Source organism: Podarcis filfolensis (genome assembly GCF_964270895.1).
Source record: "Podarcis filfolensis genome assembly, chromosome: 16".
Classification (NCBI taxonomy): Eukaryota; Metazoa; Chordata; class Lepidosauria; order Squamata; family Lacertidae; genus Podarcis; species Podarcis filfolensis.
This window is the reverse complement of record NC_139620.1, coordinates 35,453,167-35,473,002: the sequence shown is the minus strand read 5'-3', so window position 1 is coordinate 35,473,002 and position 19,836 is coordinate 35,453,167. Positions and strand designations below refer to the sequence as shown.

General features: G+C 43.8%; 1 protein-coding gene across 2 annotated transcripts in view; it reads right to left on the bottom strand.

Moving 5' to 3' along the window:
• Positions 1-19,836, bottom strand: part of LOC310751040 (transmembrane protein 132D-like) — a 441,722-nt gene that overhangs the window by 130,343 nt on the left and 291,543 nt on the right. For both annotated transcript variants that reach the window (XM_083589854.1, XM_083589853.1), the window contains one exon: positions 8,803-8,986. In XM_083589854.1, coding sequence (XP_083445980.1) covers positions 8,803-8,986 — 184 coding nt within the window. The remainder of the gene's footprint in view (positions 1-8,802; positions 8,987-19,836) is intronic.

Genomic DNA, 19,836 nt, shown 5'->3' with positions numbered 1-19,836 from the left:
TCACATAGCAATGATCTGATGCAAAAACAGGGCTGCAATGCTGCAAAAACATGGTTACAAAGCACGGATCCACATGGATCCTCAGGATCTTTGCATTGGGTCACCCCAAATTCACCATCAGATCACATAGCATGTCCATGGCTACAGCCTGCACCAAAAAAATCACGCACCCACTGTTGCCTGGGGCTGCAATGGTACAAAAACGTGGTTACAAAGCATGGATCCACATGGATCCTCAGGATCTTTGCATTGGGTCACCCCAAATTCACCATCAGATCACATAGCATGTCCATGGCTACAGCCTGCACCAAAAAAATCACGCACCCACTGTTGCCTGGGGCTGCAATGGTGCAAAAACGTGGTTACAAAGCACGGATCCACATGGATCCTCAGGATCTTTGCATTGGGTCACCCCAAATTCACCATCAGATCACACAGCATGTCCATGGCTACAGCCTGCACCAAAAAAATCATGCACCCACTGTTGCCTGGGGCTGCAATGGTGCAAAAACGTGGTTACAAAGCATGGATCCACATGGATCCTCAGGATCTTTGCATTGGGCTACCCCAAACTCACCGTCAAATCACATGTCTGTGGCCGCAGCATGAAGCACAAAAATGATACATCCACTGTTTCATTCAGAATTTTTTTTTCTTGTTTTCCTCCTCTAAAAACTATGTGCGTGTTATGGTCAGGTGCGTGTTATCGAGCGAAAAATACGGTAAACAACTCTATTTCTCTCTTTCTCCTCCCAGACCCAAGAGCTTCAACAATGCCTCCCAAAATGGCGACGGCATTTTTAACTGCGTCATTCCAAAACTCTTAGCTTTCCAGCTTCATCCTGAAACATTGCTTTGGTTCGAAAGTTTATCTCCACACAGCCTTAAATCCACAGCTTAAGTCCTTAGTTTCTGACTCATTAGAGGAGGGGATTCTTGTTAAATCACATAAGAAAAAGGAAGGCAGGTTCCCCCCCCTCCCCCCTCAGTCATACCGTATCTTGACGTATCTTCTCATATTTTATTCTTGTCTTGTTATCAGAGATCTCTTCTGTCAGCAGTCTTTACTCCCCTTTTTCCTTGAAGCATGTGCAATTTATCTCGTCCAAATTGTTTCTTTTGAAGATGCTTGCAACTAGCGGCGCGAATCAGGGGTCCAGGAGTGCCGGAATCCCACAGGAGGGCTTTGTGCCTAGTGCCCCCACCCCCACAAATTCGGGGGTGGTATAGGGCACAGCAGGCAAGGGCTGCCCCCCCCACAATCCTGGGGGGGTTAAGGAGGCTAATTACCCCCATCATAGCCTCCAAATTACCTCGTGTGGGTCGGAGAGATGTTATTGTCAGCCATCTTCCGATGCGCCACCTAGTGGCCCCCCGTGTTTTAGTGCAAATTTCTCCTAAGCACATTTGGGTATGCAGTTTTGACTAATATACACATTTGGGTAAGCAATTTACTCTAATATAATGCATTTTTGTAACAATATCCACTAATATATGTTTTTAATGATCATTTCCCCCACTATATGCATTACATAGCTGGCAAAAATTCAGAGAAGTGTGAATTTTAAAGGATAGCTAGCTGTACTTTGGGTCAATGTATTAAAGACCTTTTTCAGCAAGCGATATCTGTATTGGATTTGAATTTTTTCTCCATGTGGAATTGTTTTCAATTGCTTTCATTATTGCTGTTTTCGTTATGAAATCACTTCGAGATCTTTTGTGGGAAGCGATTCACCAATAAAGCATATACTGTAAATGCAATGTTTCTATACAGCATGGTTCTGAAAGGATAATACATTTGCAAAGCAGACATTTATATATTACAAGAGATAAAACAATGGGATGGGACCCTCAGCTCCATATAGCAGGGGAGAGAAGGAGGTGTCGGAAGCTGAAGAGGTAACAGGGTTTAGTGAGCAGGCAGAGTCTATGGCAGAAGAAGCTAGGGCATCTCTCCCCACTGCTGCGACAGGACCAGGAGAGTTATGAAGTGGGAGGACTCAAGACCGACGTGCCGGCGTAGTCTCAAATTGCTTGGGAAGGACCTGGGGGAGAAGGAGACTTAGATAGCTGTGGGGAACTTCAGCATCCACAACTGTCTCATAGGGGCAAGACCTACTGAGAAGAGTTGCTGTGCTCATTAGCCCTGGCACTCCTGAGCACACCTTGTTTCTTAAAATAAAGAGTTAACTTCACTTATTGTGTGTGATTTAATGCTGAGTCGAGCCTTTCAATGGCCACATGAGGTATTAGGTGGGACCAAAAGGGGGGGAAAGTGGGTGGAGGAACTGTCTACCTTTGCACCTTTGGTGGACATGCCCAAGGATCAAGGCTTTCTGGGAAATGATCTATAATGAAATGAAAAAGGTATTTAAATATACCTTCCTGAAGAAACCAGAGGCCTTTCTCCTGGGCATGGTCGGCCAATTGGTGTTAAAGAAGGACAGAACATTTTTTATGTATGCTACAACAGCAGCAAGAATACTCATTGCAAAGTATTGGAAGACAGAAGATCTACCCACCGTGGAAGAATGGCAGATGAAGGTTATAGACTATATGGGACTGGCAGAAATGACCGGCAGAATCCGAGACAGGGAAAAGAGACGGCGGAAGAAGATTGGAAGAAATTTAAGGACTATCTTAGGAAACATTGTAAAATTATTGAAGGTTAGAACGATGTTGATTCAGAAATTAAGTGGTTATAAGCTGTAATGATTATGTGATCAAGAAAAGAAAGGTTAAAAATTATACAGAAATTAGGGGAAGGATTTGCTGAATTGAATTAATTAGAGATTGGAATACAGAAAGGGGAGGTATGAGGAGGTCGGGAAAGTAAGTTTTATGAATATAAGGGATTGAAATTATACTTGTTGTTGTATGTGTTTTGTATGTTTTGTATGTATTTTTACTGTTTTTGTTTTTTGTTTTGTTTTTTCTATTTTATATAAACTTTTAAAACCTTAATAAATATTTTATTTTTTAAAAAAGGAACTGTCTACCTTTGCACAGTATAAATCAGGTTTATATGCACAGATCTCTCCCACCAGGCAAGAAAGTGGCTCCATTACACTTTGAGAACACATGCACTTCAGGCACACGTACCAACTCTGAAAGATGGTATAGAGGTGTGTGGTCTAGAGAAATTCCCCGAATAGGAAATAAATATGGTTCATAGTGCAATCCTTGGCATATCTAGGCCCCACTGAGCTCAAAGGCGCCTCTAGAGAAATGTCTATAACATGGATGGAGAACCTCAGGACTGGGGACATGATGTGGCCCTTCACACCTCTCTACCTGGCCCTCAGAACTCTCTGCATGCTGCACCTTCACTGGTCCTTGCCTCACAACCTCACTGTGAGGTTTTTTCCTGGCAGGAGTGAGTTGTTGATAAGGCTTCTTCCTTTTCACGATGGAGGGCTGGCTCACCTATGAGGCAAGATGAGGTGACCGCCTCAGGCGGCAGGATCCACAGGGGCAACAGATCCCGATGTAAATCGTTATTCCCCTGTGTTCCTGATGTAGATCTTCATTTACCCCTTCATTCAGCCTTCTTCACTGGTGGGGAGAGAACCATTTAGTGGTTCGCCTCAGGTGCCAAAATGTCTTGGGCTGGCCCTGGAGAAAAGTGTGTGTGAGTGTGTGCGGTGTGCAGTGTGTGCGGTATCAGGCCTGCTGCACAAAGGGAACATTTAAATTAATGGCTCCCTCCACGTTTGTCTCTTGCTCTGCCCACCACTGGCATATGGCCCCTGGAAGGTTGCCCAGAAGGTTCTGTGGCTCTTGGGCCAAAAAAATGTTTCCCACCCATTCCAGATAGCATTGTAGTCCAAATGGGGTACTTTTTATTGGTAGTATAGCCTCCTCTTAGTAAAGGGACAAGAGATCTTGTCAATATGATGGGGAAAGAGACCCGCAGTTTCTATCTATGTACTCATCACCGTGCCAAGATGTCCTCCAATTTAGAACAATGGGCCATTTGTCCTAAACGCTCAAGTTGGGCAGGCCATCATAATTCAGCTCTATCTCCAGCAGCTGGAAGTGATTTATCTGAGCAAAACACACCTTTGCAGACAGTAAATTTGACCTGAATGTCCCAACCTTGGTGTGTTTATCCACTGTTAATGCAGGAAGGTTGCAAACCATGTCAAGATTCCCCCCCCCCCCATTCTTTATCATCGGCCGACAATTCTGGTGGGGATCAACCGAGCGCCAGAACATCAACAGCTGCTGCCATATGGTTCCACCTCTTGCATCTCAATAATCCTCAGGTATGAAGATAAAAGAGAAAGCAAACACTGGAGAGAAGGGCTGTGGAAGGCGTAGGACAAAGCAGTCACAGCAAAACACCCACTTTGCTGTAAGGAAATGAAATAAAGTTAAAGCAGGTCCATCAAGACAGGATTTTGGGACAGGGGTCTATGGCCCCACTAAGCAGATGGGCCCTCAAACGCATCAGGGCTGACTTACAACACTAAAAGAAAGTAATATGTTTTATCTATTTACATGCCGGCAGATTTATAAAGTGCCTCCAGGAAGGGGGATAAATTTGATTCAGCTCACATTTAAAGGCAAACCTGCCTCATTTATACTTTCCTAAAAATGCATGAACCAAAATGCACCCATCCTTCAAAATTTGCATTTCTCTACCTTCAAAATTTGCATTTCTCTAATGCACTGCTCCAGCCAGGTAATGTGAACAAAATGCATATATATCAGGGTAAAGTTTCCATAAAAATGCATATATTAGTGAAAATGGCACACACAAATGCATTATTTTAGGGTACATTGCTTTGCAAAAATGTGTCTGGCATTTTAAATGGCATTTTAAAAAATGTGTATGTTAAAATGCTGGTAAATCTTCATGAGGACTTTTATGGGGGGGGCGATTCTCAAACTGGTGGGAAATGTGAAGAACTAAACAGAAGATTGGAAAAAATGAGAAACTGAGAGAAACTGAAATTGATAGATACAGGGAACCAGGCAGAGGGCCTTCTCAGTAGTGGCGCCAGCCCTGTGGAACACCCTCCCATCAGATGTCAAAGAAATAAACAACTAGCTCATGTTTAGAAGACATCTGAAGGCAGCCCTGTTTAGGGAAGTTTTTAATGACTGATGTCTTAATGTATTTTTAATCTTTTGTTGGAAGCTGCCCAGAGTGGCTGGGGAAGCCCAGCCAGATGGGCGGGGTATAAATAATAAATTATTATTATTAATACCCACCCCTAACAGTTTCATAGCCAAATGTTGTTGAAGAGGTGTAAAAAAAAATAATACATTGCAAACTCAGCAAGATTAAAACAAAACAACCATGTCCACAATTGTAGAATAAGAAATAAATCTGCAACAGTCTTCAATAGCCACCTAAATATCAAAACAGCAGGAGCTTTGCTAATTTCTATTGGTTGCTCATTCCAAAGGCCTGGAGGTGCAACACTAAAAGCTCAATACTTAGTGCATACTAAGTGCACAACTGAGGCATGCAGTACTCTTAGCAATGCGCCACCTGAGAAGCAGAGTTGCTAGGCATGGGTACATGGGGCAAGGAGGTCCATTTACCTCCCCAGGAGCCCCCACTCTTAGATGCTTTATGTCCCAAGTATAAAATTCCCTAAAGTGTGCCAAGGAGCAGGTTTGCTTAACATGGAACCCGGTGCACCAAACACAGCCCCTCAGCCAAGCAGGGTGCCAAGAGTAAACCATAGGGAGCTTTTGGAGGAAACCAAGGAACTGGGAGGCAGGAGCTTTGAGTCAGCGCTAATGGACACACACTAAAGCACATAGAAGCCAGGAAGGCTGTACTGGTCAGACAGCAACCCGGTGCAGAAGGACATTTAGCTCTGGCATAGGCCACATCTGACCCAGAAGGGGTTTTTTTATACCCAACTGCTTGCTACCCAGGAGGTTAGGAAGATTTAGCAACACATTATTATTATTATGATTAGCATTATTATTTATTAAATTTGCTAGTTGTGTTTTCCTGCCCAGGGCAGCCCAAAGTGCCAAACAAACAATAAATCCCACATAGATAAATTAAAGGGACGTGGGTGGTGCTGTGGGTTAAACCGCAGAGCCTAGGACTTGCCGATCATAAGGTCAGCGGTTCGAATCCCCGTGACGGGGTGAGCTCCCGTTGCTCGGTCCCTGCTCCTGCCAACCTAGCAGTTCGAAAGCACATCAAGTGCAAGTAGATAAATAGGTACCGCTCTGGTGGGAAGGTAAACAGTGTTTCCGTGCACTGCTCTGGTTCGCCAGAAGTGGCTTAGTCATGCTGGCCATATGACCCGGAAGCTGTACACTGGCTACCTTGGCCGATAAAGCGAGATGAGCGCCGCAACCCCAGAGTCGGCCACGACTGGTCAGGGGTCCCTTTACCTTTAGATACATTAAAATTAAGAGGAAATAAAAATACATTACAAACACCCCATCCGCTTCTCAAAGGTTTGACTGGCACCTGAGGGCAGGTAGTGATAGTGCCAGGAGAGCCTCTCTGCATTCTGCAAATGGGGAGCCACCATCAACCACATCAAACAACCAGCACCCCAGAATGACTTGAGACAGGGGGCTCAGCAGAGCTTCGATCTGAAACAGAAACTGTGGCTCTGCTGATGCTGGGGGACTCCAACTGCCATCAGCCAGCACAGGCAGTGGGTCAAGAATGATGGGAGCTGTAGTCCAACAACATCTAGAGGGCTCCAGGATGCCCCATCTAAATCATGGGTGGGGAACCTACAGCCTGGAGGCCAAATGTTTCCCACCTGTCCCCTTCATTTAGACCCCTCCCCAATGTATTCTTCCACCCACATTCAGTGTTTTTCACCTGGCTGGAGTGTGTCCTTGAACTCTTATAATGTCTCTAGCTGGCCTGGAGGGAGGACAGAGGTGTGGGAGTTTGTGTGTATGGAAAAAATTACATTGGCTGCACTGCCCACTTTTGTCTCCTCTCCCCTGGCATGTGGCCTCTAGAAGGCTGCCTGGAAGGAAATGTGGCCCCCCCTCCAGGAAAGAAATAGTTTCCTAACACCCCTGATCTAAAGCTGCATGTTCTCACTTCTTCACCTTCTGACACCCTGATTGCAGAGTTATCTTTTTCAATTCTATTCGGTAACTCAGCAGACAAGAAAAGTGTGTTGTGTTGTTCTTGTTTCTTTTTTAAAAAATAAAAGTAAAAATACAGCTATCAGAGAGAAATGCAATAGCATTTGGCACCATTAAGTGCCAAGGTGACATGCGAGTTCCTCTGAAATTGGCAGATTAAAGCCATGGCACAAACCACTCTTCAACCTTGACTAATGGTATAATAATTAACTGCTTGTCACTAGGCAACCACTTGGCTCCTATTATTCACCTCCCCCCAAATTTTTTTACTCAAATATTAATTATCTCTCTCCCCCATATAGTCTATTTCTTTCCTCTTTCCAAATAATAACATGTGTCAATATTTTTAATAAATGGGTCAAAGAGTAAGCTCCGGGCATAAAAAATCTTGGAAGATGATATCCCTTGTTCCAGCCAGCACAGTAATTTGGGGCCAAAGTACACACTAGAGAGAACGAGGGGCATCCAATTGTCTTGTCCAATGAGCCACGGTCAAAAAGCCCGTTTATTAAACAACTCCCTCGCCTGCCCCACAATTACAGAGCCATCCTTGTACATGGTGTTATGAAAAAGAGGGGTTTGATTTCACAGCCTTTAGAAACTGCTGAACAATGCCAAGTGTTCAATCTTTTCATGGTCTGTTCTTCCAGCGATCTGCACTATCCATTCAAAGCCGTATCAGGCCACTTTAGGCAGCCATGGCTTCCTCCCGAAAAATACTGAGGACTGTCATCGCTTATGGTTGCTGAGATGAGTTAGGAAACTCCCTATTCCCCTCACAGAGCTACAATTCCCAGAGTGGTTTCACAGTCAAACACTCTTCTCTGAGGACTCTGGGAGATGTAGCTCTGTGAGGGGAATAGGGAGTTTGCTAACTCATCAGTATTGTTTACACTGATTGGCAGTAGCTGATTGTGAGTAAGAAGGCAGGTGGGTGGGGGCTGGGGAAGAGCATGCTGAGGTTATTGGGGCAGCTCCCAAATTGCCCATATTGGGATTAATCCACTGGGATTATGTTTGGACCAATCGTCTGAACGTGGAATTACATAAACTATACACAAGAGACAGATATATTCCATAGTCTGACACACTTTTACACAATCTTCTGTATGGTGTGTTGTAGACCATTGACTTTTGCATTCACAGAGTGGCAGGATCGGCCCGTCCATGAGGCGGACTGAGGCAGCCACCTTGGGTGGCAGGGTCTAAAGGGTGGTGGCACCCTGGCTGCCACTGTTGGAAAAATGAGGATAAGAGGCTATAGGAGTGACTTCCAGGTGCCTGCAAGATCTTCCATAACCCCTGTAAGCAAGGCTTTGGTGGTGGGTAGATAGCAGAAGAGGACATCTTCCCATTTCCCACCGCTGGCTAGTAGAATCATACTGTAGAATTCTAGACCTGGAGAGAGTCTTGTAAGCTGCCTGTTTCAACACCCTGTTCAATTCTGGAAATCCAGAGTTAGAACATTCTCCGGCTAGCCTCTGCTTGCAGTCCTCCAGTCAACAAGAACTTACTACCTCACTAGGTAACGGGTTCCATCATCAAATTGCTCATGCTGTTAAGATCTTTATCCAAATGCTCAACTGAATTCCATAACTCCAGACTGCAAAGAGTACAGATGTGAAAATGGTCACATTTCTGTTCAATATGGTCTAGAACTGTGCTTGCACACTAAACAGTACCGGAGCAGTAAACGGTTTCTCTTACCATCGCCAATGGAAGAACACCAACTAGATCTTTCTGGCTTACGTAGATCTTGGAGATGCCAAGGTCAGATGTTCTGTCTCCTGGATACTCGACTTGCCACGTAATAAGTTGGGTGTCTGGCAATTCACTAAGATCTTCTATTTCAAAATCAATTTGCATGATCTCAGAGGGTGGAGCATTGGTGCTGAAGGAAGAGAGAGGAGGGGAAAACATTGTCAGTGTGCATGGTACATTGTGGTAAGAAATCACCTCTACACCACCTTGTTTGTTATCCAGGTGAGGAACAACCAACCTTTTGAATAAAACACAAGACCAAGGAAATTATTTTCAAGTCCAGCATCCAGATTTAGGAACCCAGCGCTTGTTATAGCTATTACAATAGGACAGAGCTCACTCGACTCAACATGCCAGAGTCATAAAACATATTCACACACATCAGGAAAGGTTACAGGTCATGAGAAGTAAAACACCCATGGCTCCATACTGGTATCTTCAACCCCACAATCACCTTGGAGTGGCCCCGATGTGCCCAGATCATTTGACCATTTTAGGTCTTGGGTGTCCGACATTGCCCTGGCAACCTAGCCTTCAATGGGGGGGATAGAGCATCATAAAATCCTCTTCCTGGGTCTCAGATAGCTTCAAGGATAGCTGATTTACCCTCCGGTGCTAAAACATCCTGCCATTTGTATCACTTTCAGGGATACACTTTAAGGAGAGATTGAATGCAACATAGGAGGGAGAACACACAAAAATCAAGCCTAATATATTCTCAAAGGTTAAATGCAATCAAAGTGAAACATTGAAACATTATTAAAAGAATAAAAACATTCATCTGCGGCCTCTACTACTTCTTATATCAAAATGAAGTTAGGCTCCTGCCCCACGAAGATTGCAGTCTGAACTTCCACAGCAGGGCCAGAATCAAGGGTCAACATGACCAGGCAACTTCTAAGGGATGCTACCCCTACAGACCATAAAAGAACTGTTTATATTTGGGAACTGACTCCCTCCTCCCACCATTAGGCATGCACTTACTCAGCTCAGGTTTCAAACTATGCCCACAGAATATTGGGCTAGCAAATTCTTTAACATGCCGATAAATGACTCTATTTGTGTATACGGATTAGGCCAGATCAAAGATATGGTGTACTATCTTATTTATTGCTCTTTATATGAGAGCAATAGAAATAGAGTCCTCCATTCACTCCAGAATTTCTTAGAAGGTCAGTAAGATGATTTCAGAACTAGTTTATTTCAGAACTAGATGGTTGGTGTTCAAGGCAGATATGTCTGTTAACTATAGAGTAGCTTTTCATGTGCTAGAAGTGAGAAATTTAAGGGATTTTTTTTTAAAAAAAGCACTGTTGACTGCCACAGGGATATTTTTTTAAAAATCTAAATGATTTGGAGAACTCTCTGCTCATAGCAGACCCACTGAAATTGGAGGCAATGACTAACTTGAGAGACCATTCATTTTAGTAGGTCTATTCCAAAGCTCACATTCCCAGCAGGTTCGCACTCCTGTCTCAGCGGCCTCTGCGCTGGCTTGGTCATGTGCACAGAATGGAAAATGGCAGGATCTCCAAGGACATGCTCTGTGGGGAGCTGGCTTCAGGCACCAGACCCATTGGCAGACCAACTCTATGCTGCAAGCATGACATGAAGGCTGGCAACATCAACCCCGCCATGTGGGAATCCCTTGAACACAACACAGTGCCTGGAGACAGTCAGGTTGTGCATCCACAGCAAAGCTGGATGCCAAGCAGGGCAAATGAGGGGTGTGCATTGGGGAGAGTTCTGGGGGCCAAAGCAAATATCTGAAGGGTTGCCATGTGGAAGATGGAGCAAGTTCGTTTTTTGCAGCACTAGGAAGTAGGACCTAAAACAATGGATCCAGATTACAAGAAAGGAGATTGTAGCTAAACATGAAGAATTTTCTCATGGCAAGATCTTTTGCGCTGTGGAACAGACTGTCTTGGAAGATGGTGGCTTCTCCTTCACTGGAGGAATTCATGCAGAGGTTGGATGGCAACCTGTCAGGGATTCTTTAGCTGTGATTCCCATATTACAGTGGGTTGAACTAAATTAGTGTCCCATCCAAGCCTACAGTTCTGATTCTATGGAAGGTTATTGTCAGTGGACTCCCACTGAAAGGGGGGAGGGAGGAAGAAATGTACATGGAGCCTCTGACTTTGCTGAGTAGTAACACCTCGTCTTGAGAGTCCCATGGACTGCAAGAAGATCAAACCTATCCATTCTTAAGGAAATCAGCCCTGAGTGCTCACTGGAAGGAAGCTAAGGCTATAATACTTTGGCCACCTCATGAGAAGAAAAGACTCTCTGGAAAAGACCCTGATGTTGGGAAAGATGGAGGGCACAAGGAGAAGGGGACGACAGAGGACGAGATGGTGGGACAGTGTTCTCGAAGCTACCAGAATGAGTTTGACCAAACTGCAGGAGGCAGTGGAAGACAGGAGTGCCTGGCGTGCTCTGGTCCATGGGGTCATGATGAGTTGGACACGACTAAACAACAACAACAAAACACCTCGTCAGAGACTGGTGAGAGTGAAGCCTCAGGAGAAACGGAGGAGGAAAGGAGGGGGGAAATGAGGCAAAGGCTCACAGAGGTTACTGCGAGCCCCAGCACCGCTCCCAGGCAGGCGGAAACAGGCATGCAGCTTCCGTTGCCTAGTTTTTACAAGGGAGTCAAATGTAAGGAAAAGAGGAAGAGACTGGGGGTGTCGAGATTCTTATGCTGGGGGGGGGGCAGGAAGAACCCACTCTCAGAATCTGCTAGTGACTGAGGCAGACATGAACTTTGGACTTCTGCACTGTACATAGGTAAAGGTAAAGGGACCCCTGACCATTAGGTCCAGTCGTGGCCGTCTCTGGGGTTGTGGCGCTCATCTCGCTTTATTGGCCGAGGGAGCCGGCGTACAGCTTCCGGGTCATGTGGCCAGCATGACTAAGCCACTTCTAGCGAACCAGACCAGCGCACGGAAACGCCGTTTACCTTCCCACCAGATCGGTACCTATTTATCTACTTGCACTTTAACGTGCTTTTGAACTGCTAGTTTGGCAGGAGCTGGGACCGAGCAACGGGAGCTCACCCCGTCGCAGGGATTCGAACCGCCGACCTTCTGATCGGCAAGTCCTAGGCTCTGTGGTTTAACCCACAGCGCCACCTGCGTCTCTGCACTGTACATAGTTTGCACCTAATAAAACCTATAAAAAGGCAGGTCGGAGTCCTGGCTGTTCACTCGTGAGCATCCATACACATCTCTGACAGTTATGTCTGGCCACAAGGCCTCAGGCTCCCTGCTCCTGCAATATATTGCCATATGACTGGGCTCTCAGAGGCAGCCTTGCTGCCTCCTTTTGCACCAACTGCAATTCCCAGGGCTGCTCCACACAGAGCATGTTTCAGTAGCAGTCTAACCTGAAAGCAATGTATGAATATGCAACATTTTCATTTGCTTTGAATTCTCGGCAGCTGAAGGGTTACCCGCCCGGCTCCACCAGCCTGTCCTGCTCATTTTCATATGTGTCCTTCGTGGGCATGATGCTACAGAATCCTTTATAGCTCAAAAATGATTCACAACCAGAAGGGAATATGAATGCCATGAAAAAGGAGAGATTTAAGGCAGGGAAGCTACGTGAGCCTTAAAGGGCTTGATCTTGTAAACCTTTATAATAAAAACCAGCCACTGTGTAGGAAGCAGAGCTGTAAAGATTCAACAGTACATCCATGCCGAGGCGAACTCAACTCAACCGGCAACTTTTATAGGGAAGTCGGGGGGGGGGCGGGCAGTGAAAGGGGAGGAAGATTTTGACAGGGAAGTTTTGCCTTGTCTGGCAACACTTTAGAAACGCCCGCCAATTACTGGGGTTTTACAGATCTCAGAGTTTGTGAGCCTGTAGCGCAGAGCTCTGAGCCAGATGGATGCGCCAGAGAGCATGAATTGGCAGTGACAGGAGATGGCCAAAGGAGGCTTGAGATCAAGGAAGGAAGAAAAAAATAATAATGCAAGTCTGTAATTAAAATTAAATGCACTCAAACAGACAGATGGGTTTGTGTGCGTTTGGCAAGTCATTGCATGCAAGGGCAGAACCATGTCAGGTGTCAGCGGGTAGGATCCAATGCTAGTCCTACTCAGAGTAGGCCAGCTGAGACTAACTGCGGTCCATTGATTTCAGTAGGTCTATTCTGAGTAGGACTGAGCTGTAGTCCTACTTGAAGTAGACCTACTGAGACTAATGGAGCCAAGATAGTTGCTGTCATTCATTTCAATGGGTCTACTCAGAGTTGGACTGACATTGGATATGACCCCGTGTTGGGAAGGTTTAAACCAGGGTTTCCTTCAAGGCTGATGGAGCTGCGCAGCGGTGAATACAGATCTGGAGGTCAAAAGGGGGTCAAAAGGGGCCTGGGGTGGACAAAAAATTAATAATGCACAGTGGTACCTTGGTTCTCGAATGGCTTAGTTGTCGAACAAATCGGAACCTGAACGCTGCAAACCCGGAAGTAAGTGTTCCGGTTTGTGAACGTTTTTCAGAGTCGAACATCCAACGCGGTTTCTGATTGGGTGCAGGAAGCTCCTACAGCCAATCGGAAGCCACGCCTTGGCTTTTGAATGGTTTCAGGAGTCGAACAGACTTCCGGAACAGATTAAGTTCGAGAACCAAGGTACCACTGTAAAGTGCATGAAAAAGAGATAAAAGTCTTGGTGCAACAGACATGCTGGCAAACCTGGAATAGAGGAGTGGTGGAAATGGAGAAAGAGGGGAGAGGAACTTATAATCTAAACAGCTTTACTGAGAGCTCTAGGAGTGATGGACGCATCAGAACTTTAATTTAATTTAATTTAATTTAACTTTAATTTAAGAATTGTTTCTAAAATATTAGTCTAACAATGAATCATTTACTGTTATCCTAGTTTTATTGATATATACACACACACACACACACACACACATTTTCTATTTTCTTTTTCTTTTCTCCTTTTCTTCTCTTTCATACTTCTCCTTTCTTTTTTCTTCTTCTATATTATAATTTTACTTTTACTTATTACTTCTTGATTCTTCTTTTATTTACTTAATCTATTTGACGTCTGTAAGTTTTGTTCAAATTGTTTGTGTATGCAACATAATTCAATAAAAAAAAAGGACTGTGAAGCCATGGTGCTATGAGATACCCCTGGGAGGAGAGAGAGAATATCTTAGTCGGTAGGGAAATGCAGAGTAACCCTAACAACTCATTAACAACCACAGGTGCGTATTGACATAAGGAAGGTGCCCCAAATATCTTGTTTTAGATACCAGGTCATACCAACTTTTATGATTAGTATTTCAGTAAGCCTACTCATGACATATAATTTCATTACCTATATTCATTGTACCTCAGGTTAAGTACTTAATTCGTTCCGGAGGTCCGTACTTAACCTGAAACTGTTCTTACCACTTTAGCCAGTTGGGCCTCCTGCTGCTGCTGCGCTGCCGGAGCACGATTTCTGTTCTCATCCTGAAGCAAAGTTCCTAATCTGAAGCAATATTTCTGGGTTAGCGGAGTCTGTAACCTGAAGTGTATGTAACCTGAAGCGTATGTAACCCTAGGTACCACTGTATACTGATCTTATCTGTATTTGAAGGATAATTATTTTATGTATATTTGTTTTTGCTTTTTATTTTTTTTTTTTTTTTTTTAAATAATATTTATTGAAGTTTCCAAAATACAGAAAGAGAAGAAAAGAAATTATGAAGATACATTCAGAACCTTATTTTCAAACATCCACTTTCTGGGACTCCCCCCTTCCCCCACCCCTACCGTATTCCCCTTTCATATTGTTGTTTCCACAAGTTCTGTTTCTGATTTAAAGCACAATTTATATACCCCATTGTTCAAATTTAAATTTATACAAACCTTATGCAACACCCTTGATAAAAAAAAAGCAAAAGATCTCTCCCCATAGCCCGCCCCCTTTTCTTTCCACAATGTCCCCCTTTTTTCCCATTAAAGTAAAAGCACACAGAATAAAAGTATAAAAAAATAAGAAATATATTAGAAAAAAGAAAACCAATTCAGAAAATAGTTGCAAGCCTTTGGATTCTAATTCTCCCTCCCCTTCCCCGGTTTAATTTCCCTTATCCTCCAATCTATGTTTCCAGCCTGGAAGTCTTAAGTCCATCAATCCCATTTTTCCCCCAACTCCTTGCAGAATTATTTCCCATTTTTAGGATTACTTTTTAAAAATTAATTCCTAAATCTTTAAAAATGTCAAATTATAAAATTCCCCCCATTGTTCTTTCAAGGTTATAGTCCAGCTTCCTCTTGTTCCGCTGCTAAAACTTTCTTATTCAGAAGTTTAGTAACTCTACATGGGTTGTTGTTATTCAGGAACAAAAACTTGCGTTCAGTCCCTTCCTTCTTCAGTAAAGTATTCTGTTGTCTCCTTTTAGTCTAAACACCCTGTAGACGAGATTCAGTTTCAGTTTTGCAGCTTTCCCAGGAGATAACCAGTTCTGTGAAATTCCGAAGTGTTGTATTTTTCCCGGCTTACGCCCATCTTTGTAATGTCCCGAAGCTCCTCTAGGGGGGTTGTTGTAACTTTGTTTCCAAAAATCCGATTGTTCTCCGTATTTTCGCCATTTTGTATTCAAGTCTTAACAAATTATATCAAGTTGTAACAAATTTGACCAGCAAGGTCCTTGTAATAAAATCCTCTTTAAAATTCCGACTTTGACAGCTACTTTGACAGCTGTCAAAATCACCGGCTCTTTTCACCAGGCTCACTCCTCAATCGCCCCGGTTCCCAGGGAGGGGGGTGCATTTTCCTTCTCCTTCAATTCTTCCTCCAGCACAATTCTTGTACTTTCCCATCATGGAATTCTTGATTTTAGCAAAGATACCGTTCTTTTTGGGCCTTGGCTTCCCAATCCTTGTTTTAAAATGTCTACAATAGGGAGGGGGACTGACTTCCTTTTTAGATCCCCCCCGCTCGTCTCAAATCCAAAAAATTTTTCTTCTTTTAAACCCGATTTCCAATTTACTCACGGGTTGTTGTTAAAAGTCCAAATTCTCAATGGAAGAAGTCAGCGCTCTCCGCCGGATGGCATGCGGCTTCGCTCGGCAGGGATGGCAGAGGACTCAAAGCACCACGCTTCTCCCCGGCACCCGATCCGTAGCCTTTAAAAAGGCTCCTTCACGAGTCGGGAGGGCGCTAGCGGTGCTAGCCGAGTCTCCAAGTCCACGGCCCCCGTGGCCGTGGTTTCTAAGGGTCCCCGCATCGCCGGTGCGGTAAAACCCAGCCCCTGCCGAGCCGGCTCCCTCCGGAGCTCGGAGGGAGTCCGCCATTCGGCGATGGCGCCAACCCGGAAGTCCGCTTGTTTTTGCTTTTTAAATTCTGCTGTGAATTTTAGCTTTTTTATGCACACCTCTTTCCCTTAGACCCTGCTGTCTCCTCAAGCATTTCTCTCTAGTTGGGATGTGTCTTTAAACTGTGACAATACACTTTGCTTGCCTGGATGAGAGAGATATGTGGGTGTGTTTGTAGACTTTTGCATGGCTGGAATCCGCTGCTCTGCTCCCTTCTGCCTCTTGCCTCACTCTCCACTGGCATGTGGCCCTCACAGGATTGCCCAGGAAGGAATGTGGTCCCTGGGCTGAAGAGTCCTCCCCCCCCCCCCCGCTGCACAGGATTGAACTGCAATGGACTAAAAAGGTGGATACTCAGCATCACAGAATTATTATTATTTTTTTAAAAAGGAAACCTCACCATCTACTCCAACCTGCTGAATTAATGTCACAACAGAACGATTTTATTTGCTTTGCTTTCTTTTTATAAAAAGCATCACATTCCTTGTCTCACCACTTGATGTCAAAGCCAACGAAAGGGGCAATTTGCAAACTACAATTGAGTGCAACATGATTCTTGACCTCGAGACAAGATGCTTTCGGAGTAGGTTGCTATTGAAACCCTGCTACATTTTCTCATATGGAGAGGAGGGCAACACAAACCAGTCATAGATGTTGGAGGTGAAGAGACCAAACCTGACTCTCCACTTACATGCCCACCAACAATTTGCTGATGAATAAAAGGACTAGCTGTTTTTGAAAAAAGAAACACACAGAAATACAAAGAAAAAATCACAACTAATTAAAAAAAATTAAATTTAAACAAAGAACAAAAAATAAAAACAAATCCATTTTTCCCAATAACCTCAAATTCATATGCTTATGTTCTTGACCTCCTCACGCCTCCCCCTTTTGTATTCCCATTTAGATATTTAATTCAGCAAATTCTTACCCTTTTTTTTTATTTTGAGAATCTCTACTTTTTTTTTCTGTAAAACTTTAATTTAAAAAAAAAAGGACTAGCTGTTTTTGTTCCTTCTCATTTAAACATATGTTCACTCATAAATCTGTTCAATCCCATTTCCATATTAATCTGGTGGATTAATATTATTCTTCTAAAGAGAGAGAGAGAGAGCAAAAAGTTGCATTTAAGTACACATTTGCCAAATGTAATTTCTCTTAAAACACACATTTCAAAAATGTGGGTTTTTTTGGTTTTTTAAAAAATATATTTTTATTAAACAATTTTAACAAAACAAATTATCAATCAAAATAACCAATTACGTTTTTCCCCTTTTTGTCCCCCCCTTTCCCTCCCTCTCCCACCCGCTAAGGACTTCCCTCCGCTCCCCCCTCTGATTTGTTTGCACATATTATTCTCAGCATTTTAAAAATTGTACGTATCAGTAGCAATTCCCAGGCATTTTCCAAGGGCTGCTCCACACAGAGCATGTTTCAGTAGCAGTCTAACCTGAAAGCAACGTATGAATATAGCTCACCCCATCGCGGGGATTCGAACCGCCAACATTCTGATCGGCAAGCTCTGTGGTTTAACCCACAGCGCCACCCGCGTCCCGAATTTGGAGGATTACAGGTAGACAAAAGAAAGATCTTTTTCACCCAGAACAGCATTGAAAGTATGTAATTTGAACCCACATGATACAGTGATGGCTACCAACTTGGATGCCTTTAAAAAGGAATTAGAGAATTTCATGGATAATAAGCTATCAGTGACTTCTAGCCATGGTGCTGGAGATCCCAAGTGGAGAAGAGTGCTGTTATGCTCAGGTCCAGCTTGATAGCATCTCAGGAGCATCTGCTTTGCCACAGTGAGAATGGGATTCTGAACTAGATGGAGCCCTTCGCCTGATCCAGCAGGCCTGTTTTAACTCTAGGTGTGATGAGTGTGCACGTTTCAGTGGACAAGGAGCAAAAACTTTCAAGCTGATCAGGCGGTTATGGCTGCATGTTTGAAACCTTGGTTTGCACTGGGTGCTTGGAACCATTTACAGATGCGCTCCAAGACATCTTGATTATAAAAGAGATTTATTTTGCTTAAATGTTGGCCCTCTTGAAAGCTATACCCTAGGGTCATTGGAATAAAAAGTGGAAACTGAACCCCTGAAAGTTAAGCTACTTTAGAGGAGTCACTAGGAAGGGCAGAAGCAATTTTGAAAGAACTGGAGTAATGGTTATCTGCAGCTGAATCAAGTTTTGCATCTCTTCACAACATTGGCTGAAGAATTATTATGGATATTACAAATATTATTGACACTTAAGCTTAATTTTTTTTTACTCTTGGAAATATGTTGAATCACTGCAGGAGTTGTCTGGCTAAAAACAAAGTGTGTTCCCAGTGTCCCGAAGGAAGAAAATACAGACTTCTGTGGAAGGAGAATACTTAAAGGATGCTAGGTGTCCTTTGGAAATTCTGTTCACGAAATCCTTTTTTTTTTGCACTTCATCCTTTTTAACTCTCAGGTTTTCTAAATGACTGAAATGCAAATTTTGTTATCAGTATTCTCTCCTACATTTTTTAGTTTTATGTTATGATGTATATTATTTCCATGATTTTTATGGTGTGTTCTCTTTTTGTATTTTTCTGATTTGATATTTGGATGAGGGGTGGTATACAAATTTAATTAATGAAGAGGAAGGGGATGATGATGATGATGAAGAAGAAGAAGACGTCCTGATTCTGCTGCTATCTCCTGTCCTCCTTCTGCCACCAAAATGACAGTCAGCAGCTGCCACAGCCATTGGCAAATGGGCCACAATGAGGCTCCCCTTCCTCGTTTCTTTTAAGCTCATCACCATCTGGCTATTTATTGCCAGGAGGAAAAGCAACTTCACACCTCCGCTGTAAACTGGGCTCAGAGAAACTTGAGTTTCTACACACAGGACTCATTCACACTTCAACTTGTACCACGTTTCTTCCACTTGCCCTGTGCTTTTGAGAGGCTTTTCTTTTGCCCAGCCGCTTTCCCTGAAAAAAAAAAACCTCACTGTTTACCACTGAATTGGAACAAACGTCAATCTGCCGAAAACATGATTGGCGTCTGTCACAATTCAGCAGATTTTCCTGGGGAAAGCAGCTGTACAAAAGAAAAAAAACTATTGGATCTGGACCTAGAAAACATGGGACAAGGGGAAATATGGACAAGCCCATAGACAGACAGACAGACAGACAGACAGAGACAGACACAGACACACACAGACACTGTGGAAGGGAAGGACTTCTTTCTGTTCATTTCTGAGTCTCTCTGTGCTTTTTGTCCCAGAGTGGTTTTGCTTTGTTTGTTTTGTTTTGGTTGTTGCCTACTTAGCTGTCTCTCACCTTTCCCTTGAGCTCTCCTGCAGCCAGACAAAAATCAGTCCCGTGCTTCTACACTGTGGCACAACATCCCCAGGGGGACCTAGTGCTGAGTGCTGCTGTTTGCAAACTGATGGTGGGAACATGTTAGCAATGACGCTCTCCTGCTACTGGGCACATTCAGAGGTGGGAAACTGAGATGAGAGATGGAAGAAGGCAAACCAAGAAGAGAGAGAGGCAATGAAGATGAGGAAGAGACAGAAGCTGAGGTTAGGGAAGGCAAATTTATCTAGTGTTGGTTTCTCACTTTTCCAAACTTAAGTTCTGTTCTCCACATTTCCACACCAGTTGGCAAATCCCTGTTTAA